At 50.7% G+C, this 13,404-nt stretch overlaps 1 protein-coding gene across 1 annotated transcript; it reads left to right on the top strand.

Moving 5' to 3' along the window:
- Positions 1–11,112: 11,112 nt before the first annotated feature.
- Positions 11,113–12,340, top strand: EV420DRAFT_1535964 (uncharacterized protein; the record flags this gene model as incomplete). The annotated part of the gene is made up of 5 exons (XM_060472849.1): positions 11,113–11,154; positions 11,207–11,448; positions 11,500–11,578; positions 11,627–11,943; positions 12,011–12,340. Coding segments are annotated over exons 1-5 (824 nt in total), but the record flags the coding sequence as incomplete, so codon positions are not given.
- Positions 12,341–13,404: the final 1,064 nt, after the last annotated feature.

Raw genomic sequence — 13,404 nt, 5'->3', positions numbered from 1 at the left:
ATTTACGATGACCGTAAAGCAAACTTTGTTGCCAAATATAACACCGATCGGTCATCTCGGTGAGCTGGACGAAGGAGAGGCAGCACCAGCTTACCTTTTCGTGGGAGCTTTAGATCTCGCTTTCGCAACAAGTCTCTTGTAGCGTGTTCTTGTAATAACATCGGTTCGTCTATTCAGAAAACTGGTTTGCGGCACATCGGTGTTGCCGTTATCGAGCGGGAAAGGCAGCAGTTCAGGGAATTTTCCGGGGAAGAAAGCTTTATTTCACTTTGAAGGAATTCAACGCGCCAAATTTTATGAGCGACAGTGCACCAGGAGAAGAGAGTTTAGCAGCCCAGAGGCGTGCATATGGCTTTGTGGCGAAAAGACACCGGGTCGGAGAGGGGATCCGAATTTGACCGCATATAATCACGTGAGATAACTCCGGTTGGTTGTCTCGGCCCAGTCCGCTTCGAGGCTGTTGCTTCTGAACTGGCAGCTCACGAAAGGTCTTTCTATTGGATTCTCTGACCCAATATTCCCTGTATCCATCAATGGAGACATTTCTCTTGCTGTTGGCTAATCGTCACAGAGGAAATTGACATTGATCTAGGTGTCAAGCGCTCTTTGCTCTGTTGAACTAGTTAATCTCTTCCTTCAGAGCGTGTCAGTGCCATGCCAGGTGACAGTCTAAACAGAAAAACTGAAATACAGAAGCACCAGTACATTCACGGTCAGCTACGCATATTGGCGATACAGACCTAGACTTTACCCTGTGATCTACCCTTGTTCTGATCAATTTGATGAGCATTGCATGTGTTGGTCATTGCGATGTCAGAGATCTGTTCCTGGAACTTTGCTGTATCCTCATTGGCACATCTACTTCTTCCTCTCTTTGTCTCGCTAAAGGTATTCACGAAATCTTTGGTGATAATCAGCATGAGTCCTTGTCGCTGGTCTCTCGATCCATAGCCTCGTCACTGGCGGGCGAAAATCGATTCAATATCAAGTTCGCGAGGTGTGACCCTTAATCTATCTTGGAAAACTCCATATACCGGAGAATTCAGAGCGACATATAGATTCTTTCAGCAGTACAATCAACAGGAACCTTATACAAGTATTTCTGGTCCTCGGTTGAAGAGTGCACTAGATGGCTTCTGTCAAAATCAACTTTGGTTTGCATATGTCACTACATATGCTCTGACCATCTAGTTTCGGGGCCAAGCTAACAACCTGATTCTTTACCAGATGCATTGGTGTATTCGTTGAAGGAACCTCGAATTTTACTTCATGCAGATGATGCCCGGCAACCAAGTACTGCGTTATGGAAGCAAAGCTCGAGGAACTTCGATATATTGTCACCCAGATAGCTCATTTCGAGTCATCATGTATCAGAAAGCTGAAGATGCCAGCAGCAGATCAGAAACTCTCGGGTGTTCGGTGTTACGGTTTATTCTTTTCTTTTCCTTTTCTTACGTATTCATGCTTACTCTACGATGCGATTCCCATCAGACATTCCCACAGTACTATTTTTAGTGTACTCAACGTGTATTTAAGTAGAGCCTCAGCTGGTCTAAACCCCAGCTTCGGCTAAGGTTTAATCTACCTAATTCAAAGCTCACGACTTCGCGAACTATCTAAGTTCGTCTCTGACTCCCTTTCATCGCCTTTGACCTCTAAGAGTATCGTCCACCGAAGTGCGAGTGGCGATCCTTAGTTGATCTAAGTTGATAAGAGTTAGTGGCTAACATTTAGCCGAAGCTCGATCTACGTTGCTCAGCGTCACTTCCGAGAAAGAGCGCTGCCCAACCTTTTTACGCAGTTCCCTATCGCTTGACCAGAGAGGTCGTCGCCTTGCGTTCGAAAGGACAGTTCCGTGACTGTTAGCGCACCGCGAGCGGACCAACGGTTCAGCACATTTCAAAAATTCATCCGATACACTTCCTTGTCGCAGTAGCCCTTTGGGTTACTCCTTTCGACCTACTGCTCCAAGCTGCAGTAATCGCCTGGATTCTACCCTTGATAATCAACGATCCCATCTTTGCAGTCTTAGTAACTGTACTCCTTACCCTTGCCCTCATACGAGTCTGTATCGCTGCACCGCTCCTAGCTGGACTGCTAGTGGCCCTGTACGGCGGATACGTTCCCCTCATCTAAAGGCACCACGAACCTATTCTCCCTACTATTAAAGTCAGCTTCACTGTTGGCAGTAATACTGCTAACTTGGTCTGACCCTTTCGACGACGAACCCCAGTTGATGACCGGTTCCAACTACGAGACCGACCTCAATCTGATCATCACCGTCCTTGCCACACTAACTATCCTCGCCCTAACCGTCGTATGGTCCACCGTCGCCGTCGGATATCCTCAAAGATAAACCCCCGGACGGATGCCCTTATCCGATGCCATTCCCGCAATCTCCGCCGTTTTCATTCTCTTTTTCTTGTCCATCTCCTTGTACCAGATCCACCGGTGCTGTCGTCAACAGAGACGAGTATGCGCACAACTCCCATTTCATTACGTACCGGTGACCCCGGCTTATCCGCCACTGATAATCTTTATCCCTGCGGCCTCGCAACAAACTCTTCACGATGGCCGACCCATCACACCCAGAGGACCTGGAGGGTCCCTCTACGGGTCGTCGCAGTCCAGCTCGGGATCCTCAGGATCGAGCACAGACTCCTACAGAAGCGCCACCGAGTCCGACGGGTCAGTCGACATCACCGATACCCGGGGGGTACTCCTCGACCGAGGAGACTCGCCCCTACCAGGCCTCTTCGACGTCTCTCCAGTCGAAGGCAAGTCAAGTACTGACGGAGCCCGAGGACAAGGCACCAGGCATCTGGTCACGGGCGAAGAAAGCCCTGACACCGAGTTTGAAGGCGACGAGCTCACCGACCTCGAAAGGATCAGACTTGAAGACCTCCTCGGTGACCTCTACCTGGATGAGGAGGAAGATGCAACCTATACCGGAGACAACTGGAGCGGACGCTCCCAGCAAAAGTGGACAGACGCAGACTGGGGGAGTGAGCATAGGAGGTATGGGAAGGGAAAGGGAAGAGCCACAGACGACTTCAACGACGATCCCGGAGAGCTTGGCCTCGGAGCCTCCACGGCTACCACCCGTACAAATGACGCACACCTTGTTTCAGGCTCCTGGCCAATCAATAGGGGAGCACCTGTCGCCTGGTACCCCGACACCAGTTGGGTCTACGCCGACAACAGGGAAGAGACTCCTCTGGCTGGAGTCCCGACCAGATCAGAGCCCGACCCGGTCCCTGCAAGGACCGAGGCCCCAACGAGTCCTTCCCCCGTCCCCACGCACGAGCCGATGAATGGGGAGCTTTGGAACGAGTTCCCAGAATACAACCCCGAGGAACTTGGAACAGTTACCGTTTCCGAGCGCCTCGCCGGAGTCTCCAACTGGGAGCCGTCAGTTCCCTCGAGAGCCTTCGCCGACCCCGTCCCTGCGTCCCAGCGTCCATGGCCGCTCTTATATCACATGTACGTCGAGTCCCTCGGACTCCCTCGAGCTGCCCGGAGCACCCCAGAAATCGAGGCCCGAATGGAGCGAGGAAGAGCGCATGATGCACGCATTCGAAGAGCCGAAGAGGACGCTCTCCAGGGACCCAACGGTTGGTGGGACCTTCCCCTCGAACCCGACGCCACCCCCGCAGAAGTGGAAAACCGAATACGCGCTGCCGCAGTCCGATATACCGGAGCCGCGCGAAGAGCAGGAACTGACCTTGAGGCAAGAAGTAGAGCCTGGAACTCCTACCAGGCCGAGATCACCGACCCCGACTCCGACATCGGACGATGGAGGAGGAACCAAGAGATCGACCGCCTCGCCAGAGAGAGGGAGGAGGCAAAGGATGCCGAGCTGCCCTCCCAACCAGGCCCTGGAACCAATGGTGATGGCAGCGGTGAGGCAGGTCCTTCTTCAAGGACCAGTTCCTAGGCCGGCAATCTTCGGCCTCCTACCATGGCATGGCCTCTACGAAATTGTAATAGAAGACATGGAGAGGGACCCCCAGTGGCTGTTCACGGAAGCGGGGGAGGACTATCGACACGCCAAGCGAATGGGCGATATCTATCTCATGAAAAACATCTTGGAGGTAGAGACGTGGCACCGGGCGGCGGTTGTTTGGAACCTGGTGAATCCCGAGGCACCGCAGCCCGGGTGCGAACCGTACAAGTGCCCTCAGCCGATGCCTCACCCCATCGATCCAACGGACTTCTTCCCCGAAGGGTTCCTTGGTGGAGCGGGGGGAGATGACAATGATTATGCAGACGTGGGTGCGGGACCTTCGGTCCCTGACAAAGGGAAAGGATCCACTGTCCCACCAATCCCGCCGGTACAGCCACCAGGGCCCCCAGGCGCACCGCGCAACTATGGCGGGTATCCGCCACCGGGGGACAACCGGCAATTACGGTCCTTGTCGAGACCACCCAAACCCCCCGCACCGCCACACGTGCCATCACCGCCAGACCCAATTCCTCCCTGGCAACTCGTGCCGGGAGCGGTCAACAACCCGTGGAATGACGTAAAACCCAAGCTGATCACTCAGCCGGAGTACTTCACGGGGGTATCTTCTGACATCACCCGATTCCTCCATCACTGCAAGGTTTACTTCCAGGTCTTCCCGATGTATTACACGATGAACGATCAAGGGCAGAACCCTTACCGCATCACGTTCGCACAAGGGTACCTACGTGGGGAAGCGCAGCAGTGGTGGGTGGATCAGTACTACCGCTACCACGATGCCAACGGGCACTGGAGATTCCCCACCTGGGCGGAGTTCTCCCATGACCTCACGGTTCAGTTCCGGGAAGTGGCTGAGTTGACGATCTGGAAGGCTGAGTGGAAGAAGGTCCGCCAGTCAGACTTCAAGTCCGCAGTAGAATTCTTTGCGAAGTTCGAACAATTGGCCCACAAGTGCGAAGAGTTCGGAGACGAGAAGCAGATGTTCGAAGCCGTAGAAGCTGCGATACGACTGACGGTGAGGAATACGGTTATGCATGGGGACAATGAGCGCCCCACAACCTATGCTGAATGGAAGGCGCGCGTCTTGAGGATAGATGCCAATTATCGATACGGGGTTGCCCAAGGACTGGGCAGTAAGTCCTCCTCGAACCAAAGTGGTTCAGGTCGAGGCAATCAACAATCACAGAAGGGCGGTGGTCAGGGTTCTAGCGGCAACAAGAAGGATGCCACAGGAACCACCTATGGAGGTGCCGGGCAGCCGATGGAGATCGACAAGCTCCGAAGCGACAAGCGGTGCTTTAAGTGCGGAAATACCGGGTGGAGCAGGGAACATAAATGTCCAACGGACAAATCGAAATGGCTCCCCGTCAAACTTCCACCCCGCAAAAAGCCCAACGTCCAACGCCTACATCAATTACTCGCCGAGGCAGAGAAGGAAGAATTGGGGAAGGATACGAAGGTCGAGGAGGTCAAGGACGATAAGTCGTCAAAAGACCAGCCGGCGTCGAACTAAGCGATTCGACGACGTTGGCAGAGGACTTAGTTTCTACTGGTGCGCGTTCATGTACTACTAGCCGGACTTATACCATGTATGTAGGTACTCCGTTTGAACAATATACCAATCTATTTGCCATGTTACCAGTCGAAGAAACTAAGGAAAATGAATCGCCAACAACCGACGGCGTAGGAGGGGATTCCCGCTGCTCCACGCAGTCCGCGTTCAGCACTGAACCTCTAGGGGTTGTCTGAGCTCAGGAACCCCCGGCTCACCACACAGGGAAAGCCCCTCGAGGGCAGAGCCCCCTAGGTCGAGTCTTGACTGCACCCCAGACATGGGGAGGTCACCCCGGAGAGGGAGAAAGGCCGACAACCCAGCCCGCTGGGCCTGTGTCTTCGCCTGTGGAGCCGTCTGTTCCAGCGGGATGCGTTGGAAAAGCAGCTGAGGCTATGAACTCGGACGACCACCCCCACTCAGTAGCCCCCCAAGCGGCAAACGGTGGGGACTGTTCGGGAGAGCCAATATGTGTGCCCCTGCGAAGGGTTACCTGAAGTACCGCCGGGGGTAAAAGGAGCCGTAAGTCTAGGACCACAGTGGAGGTTACAACGCCGCACGCAAGCGCCCAAGGCCAGGGCCGAAAACAGGGCAGTGAGCCCTCCTCCACCACTTCGACGGAAGGTGACCAAGTGCCGCTGAGGGGCCCTCTTCGGCCTGGTGACCAAATGCCGCCTCGAAGCAAGACCCTTTCGGTTTCGTTGGAGGAAGTAGAGGACGAAGAAGCCTATCTACGGTCCGACATACCGGTCACAACACCTAAGAAGGCCCTCTCCCGAGCCCCTTCTCTCACTGCGACTCCTAACGATCGGAAGGTCATCGCAGAAATGTACTACGAGCCCCACGGCATCTTGTGGACCCGTAGGGCCTTACGCATTGCGAGGGGAGCTGCAGCCACCCGAGCTGTCCTCAAGGGATGGGTACATCCACGACGAAGGGAAGAGGTCACAGACCAGTTGTGTCACCAGTTAGAAGAGCAGACGGAGACGGCCGCCCAGGCACGAGAAAGGTGGCAATGGATGGAAGATTTGCAGAAGCCTCCCATGTATATACGCGGGAGGAAAGGGCGCAACGTTTCAATAAAAGTACAGTTGGAAACCCTGGACACTAGAGACATCCACGAAGTAAGCGCCTTGGTCGACAGCGGGGCCACCGGCAGCTCAATCGATCGTGTCTGGGCCCAAGAGCACCGCCTCAACCTCAAAAAGGCGGCCCGACCCATGCCGGTCTATAATGCCGACGGCACCTGCAATAAAGGAGGAGATATCACGGAGTATGCCGAGGTGCGATTATGCATAGGGGACCACGTAGAGCGGATCGAGCTGGCCGTAGTCGATCTAGGCTCGACCCCTCTATTCTTAGGACATGACTGGCTCCAACGTCATAACCCGTTAATAGATTGGAACACTGGAGTGGTCACACTAGCCCGCTGCACGTGCCGAAAAATCCCATTTTCGCTCCCGGATACGGACCCCTCCACATGATGGGAAGAATACGAGGAAGGGGACACTATCCTCGTCATCGATTTTGAGGAAGCCTTTCACGTCCGAGCCATGGGAACCAAAGCCAATGAGTTGGCCGCCCAGGCTAATGCAAAAAGGGCGACTAAGTCCTTCGAAGAGATCGTACCAGAGGAATACCGTGAGTTCAAGGACATTTTCGACAAGGAAAGCTTCGATGAACTACCCCCACGTAAACCCTGGGACCATGCCATCGAACTAATTCCCAACGCCAACGCTAATCTAGACTGCAAGGTCTACCCCCTCAATCCGACAGAACAAGAGGAGTTAGACAAGTTCCTAGACGAGAACTTGTCGATGGGCCGGATTCAGGCATCCAAATCTCCTATGGCCTCCCTGTTCTTCTTCGTAAAGAAGAAGGATGGCAAGCTTCGCCCGGTACAGGACTATCGAAAGCTTAATGAGATGACCATCAAGAATCGTTATCTGTTACCACTTATCGGAGAGCTCATGGATAGGCTGAAGAAGGCCAAGTACTTCACCAAGCTAGACGTCCGGTGGGGATATAATAACATGCGGATAAAACAGGGAGACGAGTGGAAGGCAGCATTCCGAACTAACCGCGGACTTTACGAGCCCTTAGTCATGTTCTTTGGCCTCACCAACTCTCCGGCAACCTTTCAGTGGATGATGAACGACATCTTCAAGGATCTCATAACGGCGGAGGAAGTGTCGGTGTACCTAGACGACATACTTATCGCCTCCAAGACTAAAGCAGAGCATCGGCGGATCGTACAGACGGTACTCCAGATACTACGCGCCAACAACCTCTTTCTCAAGGCTGAAAAGTGCGAATTCAAGGTAGAAGAGACGGAGTATCTAGGGGTGTTGATCAGCGAGGGGAGGATCCGTATGGACCCGGTTAAAATTGCAGGACTGCTAGACTGGCCGGTCCCTCGAAAGAAACAAGAACTGCAGTCCTTCCTTGGATTCTGCAATTTCTACCGACGGTTCATACGAGACTACAGCAAACATGTCAAGCCATTAACCATCCTCACCGGAAAGCAGGAGTGGAATTGGGGAGAGGCCCAACAGAAGGCGTTCGAGAAGCTCAAGGAGCTATTCCGTGAAGATGTGGTGTTAGCTATCCCACTAGACGAAGGGAAGTTCTGAGTGGAAGCCGATTCAAGTGAAGGGGCAATAGGGGCGGTATTATCCCAATGGCAGAATGAAAAGTGGCGACCGGTAGCCTTTCTCTCCAAGGCTCTCTCCGTAACCGAACGAAATTATGAGATCTACGACAAAGAGCTCCTCGCTATTATGATCGCCCTGGAAGAATGGCGACAGTACCTCATGGGAGCCCGAGAGGACTTCGAGATTTGGACGGACCATTCCAACCTCCAATATTTCTGCAAACCTCAGAAACTCAACCGGCGACAAGCCCGGTGGGTGACAGAGTTGGCGGAATATCAATTCACCCTACACCACAAACCCGGGGTGCAGAATCGTAAAGCCGACCTCCTATCACGAAGGGCGGATCACGACCAAGGAAAGGAGGATAATCGAGATATTACGGTCCTCAAAGCTGAACACTTTAGGGCCTTAATCATGCCGTCGGCAGAGGAGTTACACGAGCGAATCAAAGTGGCTACTCACGACCCTCATCGGTGGGACCGGGGAATCTCTGATTCCCTTAATCATGAAAAAGGGGTCTCCCATGAAGAGGACATGCTGTGGTATGATGGACGCATCTACGTCCCTGTCGATCAACGATTACGGGGAGAGATCATTGCCCTCAAACATGACCACGTCACCGCTGGACATCCAGGAATCGAGAAAACCAAGGAGTTAATACTTCGTGACTACTGGTGGCCAAGACTACGCCAGGATGTAGAAGCCTACGTAAAAGGTTGCGATGTTTGCCAACGAACCAAGGCTGATCGCTGACCAAAAAGGGCCCCTCTTCACCCCAACGAGGTCCCTTTACGACCGTGGACTCACATTTCGGTTGACATGATCACCAAACTCCCAAGCTCTAAAGGATTTGACTCGATCCTGGTAATCATGGACCGCTTCTCCAAGGCTATCATTCCCATTCCCTGTACGGAAGAGCTCACGTCCCTTGGATTCGCTAAAATCCTAAGGGACTACGTCTATGTACCGTATGGCGTGATGCCCGAGAAAGTGATTTCTGATCGAGGATCGGTATTCGTTTCCAAATTCATGAAGGAGTTCTACCGACTCCTCCAGGTGGAGGGAAATCCCTCGACGGCCTACCATCCTCAGACTGACGGACAAACAGAAAGGGTCAATCAAGAGATCGAAAAGTACCTCAGGATGTTCATGAACGACCGACAAGATGATTGGAGCAAGTGGTTACCCTTGGCTGTGTTTACACATAACAATCGGCAACATTCAGCAACCGGGTACTCGCCCTACAAAGTCATTTTTGGGAGAGATGGGGAGGTTATTAAGAAGCCCCAGCGAACGGTCGTGGTTCCAGCGGCAGGAAAAATGGTGGAAGAAATAGAAAAAGCACAGAGCAAGGCGAGGAAGTCATTGGAAAAGGCGGCAGAATCAATGAAGAAGGCCTACAACAGACACAAGGAAGCCGCAGTTAAATACCACGTGGGAGATAAGGTCTGGCTCGACACGACCAACCTTAACCTCCCCCGCCCTACGAAGAAGCTCGGTGACCGACGAATAGGCCCCTTCACTATTGTCGCCAAAAAGGGAGCCTCGGCCTATGAATTGAAACTACCAATGGGCTGGAAAATTCACAATCGCTTCAATGAATCTTTACTGACCCCCTACGTCGTCCCTTCATTTCCTGATCAACCGCACCCGGAGCGACCACCTCCAGAATTGATCGATGATGAAGAAGAATACGAAATCGAGAAAATCATTGAACAGCGGGATAAGGTCGTCGGCCGAGGACGAACTCGACATGCGATAACGGAGTACTTAGTGAAGTGGAAGGGCTACCCAATGGAGGAGAATTCCTGGGTAAAACGATCGAACATGGCCAATGCAGAAGAATTGGTCAATGAATACGAAACGCGTATCCAGAGAATTCAATGGAAAGTCGACAAACATGGAAAGACAGTCGGGGTGGACAACAAAATACCCGCTTATGCTAAAACCCCATACCACGAACCGAGTACCCCATGCCTGTCGGATATCGAGACTGTCTACTCCTCGGAATGCACGAATCCGAGACATTCCGCTTCACAATCGTCAATCGCGGTACGAGAAGTTACAACAGAAGAAGCAGACGGAATACCCCTCATGGAAGAAACACCGGACAATGAGGACTCTAAGCTCGATCTCGAAAACCTACAACGAGTCCATGAAAATTGGGACTTCGACTCCGAAGATGAGGATGAGGACATTCTATCCTTTTACAGTCAATCCGCACAAAGTAGAGAGGACAGCGAGGACTCATTCGGGACGAACAAGTCTTGAGGGGGGGGTAATGTTATGATTTATTCTTTTCTTTTCCTTTTCTTACGTATTCATGCTTACTCTACGATGCGATTCCCATCGGACATTCCCACAGTACTATTTTTAGTGTACTCAACATGTATTTAAGTAGAGCCTCAGCTGGTCTAAACCCCAGCTTCGGCTAAGGTTTAATCTACCTAATTCAAAGCTCACGACTTCGCGAACTATCTAAGTTCGTCTCTGACTCCCTTTCATCGCCTTTGACCTCTAAGAGTATCGTCCACCGAAGTGCGAGTGGCGATCCTTAGTTGATCTAAGTTGATAAGAGTTAGTGGCTAACATTCGGAAATGACTCGAATTCAGTAGTGAACTAAGGTAAATTTTCGTTCCTTAGTGTTCATGTCTCCAACAGTCTCAATGACCACAGGATTTATTGTCTGATCTCTGTCCTGTCCTTTAATTAGAATCAGTCACTGTGGAAGCTGGGTATATGAATCAGCGAGCGTGCCTCCTTGGAGTTGTATACTTCCTTTTGCTATGGAGGGACGTGCGCCTGACCTTTCCCAAGATGACATAGCTATTATCTTCAGCACGCTTGACCTTAATCTGAACACTACGATTCTGCGAGCCTTGTTGCACGGTGAGTCCATCCCTCCATTTCATAGATTCTCTTTTAAATCTTCGCCTCGCAGGTCTGTATACCGGAATCGTTGCGGTTACTTTATGGACTATGTGTACGTTGATTTTCTTGACCAGACTAGGGCCTTCGCTGAACTCATAGCTCAGTCTCTTCTCCTAAGCGCTTACACGGCACATTCCTGCGTACAGTCATCATCACCCTTTATCTTCTTGCGACGATGGCGTTCGTAATGGACTGGGCGTTTATACGTCACGCGTTCATTGCATATGGTGACAATTATATCAAGGTATTCGGGGCGATAGTGGATGACGGCCTGTGGTGGAGACTAGACTACTTCGTCGCCGGTATCACTGGTGGTATCAGCACTCTTTTAGTCGATACCACAATTGTAGGTTATCTTGTACAGTATGGTCGATCAAGAATAACCAACTTGTTGCAGATATGGCGCTGCTGGGTGCTCTGGGATCGTCAGTGGCGAATTTTTTCGCTGCCAATTGTTTGTACTGTAGCTGGAACAGGTGAGTCTTTTTATTGGCTACAGATATATCTGTCCCTCAGTATCTCAGTCATGAAGGTCATGCAAATACTTAGTGATTTGCTCAATTCTTCCAATGGTTTTAGCGAGGCTGGAGGTTTTGCAGCAAAAACTGACTGGTCACTGATTTACATCTTGATGACGCTCGTCACAACTCTCTTTTGCACACTCTTGATTGTGTATCGGATTATCCGCTTTGCGCATAGGTTATTACTCTTCCGAAGCATCATTTATGCTCTGACCGAGTCCTGTGTCATCTATTCACTGGCGCTGATCGTGTACCTGGCACTTGTGGGGAAGAACATGGCAGCCGCCTATTACGTGGACATTGTTGCAGCATATGTTAAGGTCAAGAGATCTCTGGATTGCCTTCCTTTCAGCAGCTGAATCTGAACGTTTTTCCATCATATAACAGGTCATTGCACCGACACTTTTGGTACTACATGTAGCAGTCAGCTCGAAGCCCAGTGCTAGTAATGAGGAGACATCCAGGTCCAGAGACCTAACGGAGATTTGCTTTAGGCGGATGGATGAAAACAGCTGTGATGATGTTGGTGACGCGAGTGTCCCTGGATCTCACAGAGCATACACAGCTGAAAGTGTATGAATTCACATTCATCGTCACGGAGATGTTTCACTCTGAGATAATTACCTATCAAACATATACCTTATAGGACACTGCGTAGCACCAGTTATAATTAGATCTGTACAGGACAAGATATAATTTATATCCACAAAACTGTTTTTCGCCCAATTTTAGTTGTTTGGGTCTTCATTCCGATTAACACTGCCTTAGGACTTCAGCAATATCTCTCATAAGAGTTGTGTGAAGTTGAGAAAATAGATGGCCACACAATGAAGCTAATGTAGGGAAACTAGTCCTTCATTCAGAATCCGCATTTGTATCAAAATAAGAAGAGACCATGACTAGCTAAGTGTCGTATTGTATTTGGGTCTTTTTTTAGCCAACAAAGACAGACATGGTCTGAGAAATATCTAAACTCACGATGAAAGCTCGCTTGAATCCTATTTATAAGTAGGCATCTAAAGGAAGGATATACACAGGCTAGAATATATATTAGGGACATGATATGTCATCCTGTAGCCATCTGACAGATCAGTTAATTAACGGGGCATCTTGATTCGCACAGAATCATCTGCCGAATCCCAGGTAAAATCTCTATTGGTAATGGTGCCGACACGGAAATCATACAGCTTCCTTGCCTGACAATCCCGACAGCACAACTCTGAAGACATAAATGAAAAAAGGAAGTACAGATGGGAGGGGGGAAAACATTAGAAAACATATCATTGGGCAGGTCGCAGCAGCCGTAGAGACCAAAAAAAGATCAACAGATCGGAGTGAGGGAAAACATTAGAAAGAATCCAAGAAAGCATATTTGTGGTAGGGAATGACACAGCGACACGCAAGTGATCATCCAATAATAGTACTCACTCCGGATGATAGCAAGAGATTTGAAGTGGAGAATGACAGGACACACGATTCAACTAGGGAAGGCAGGGGCAAAGAAAACAGACTAAAAATACCATATCAAGGGATGAAATCTAAATTTATCATGCAGAGATCGGATAGGATTGCAACGGAATAATTTTGATTATCAAATGATTTGAGGAACCTATTTTGGTCCGAGGCAGCGAGCGCAAGCATGCGCCCACCCAAGGATGGTCCCGCTGTGCAATTAATTAATCAGACACCAACTACAGTTGGAGTCATTCATAGATTATGCTCTGCATTGCTGCCATAGTCTTTTAATTGATTGGAAGAGGTTTAATGCCTGGCCAGTTAAA

This window comes from Desarmillaria tabescens (genome assembly GCF_030435595.1).
Source record: "Desarmillaria tabescens strain CCBAS 213 chromosome Unknown EV420scaffold_13, whole genome shotgun sequence".
Taxonomy (NCBI): Eukaryota; Fungi; Basidiomycota; class Agaricomycetes; order Agaricales; family Physalacriaceae; genus Desarmillaria; species Desarmillaria tabescens.
This window is presented reverse-complemented; position numbering and strand designations above follow the sequence as displayed.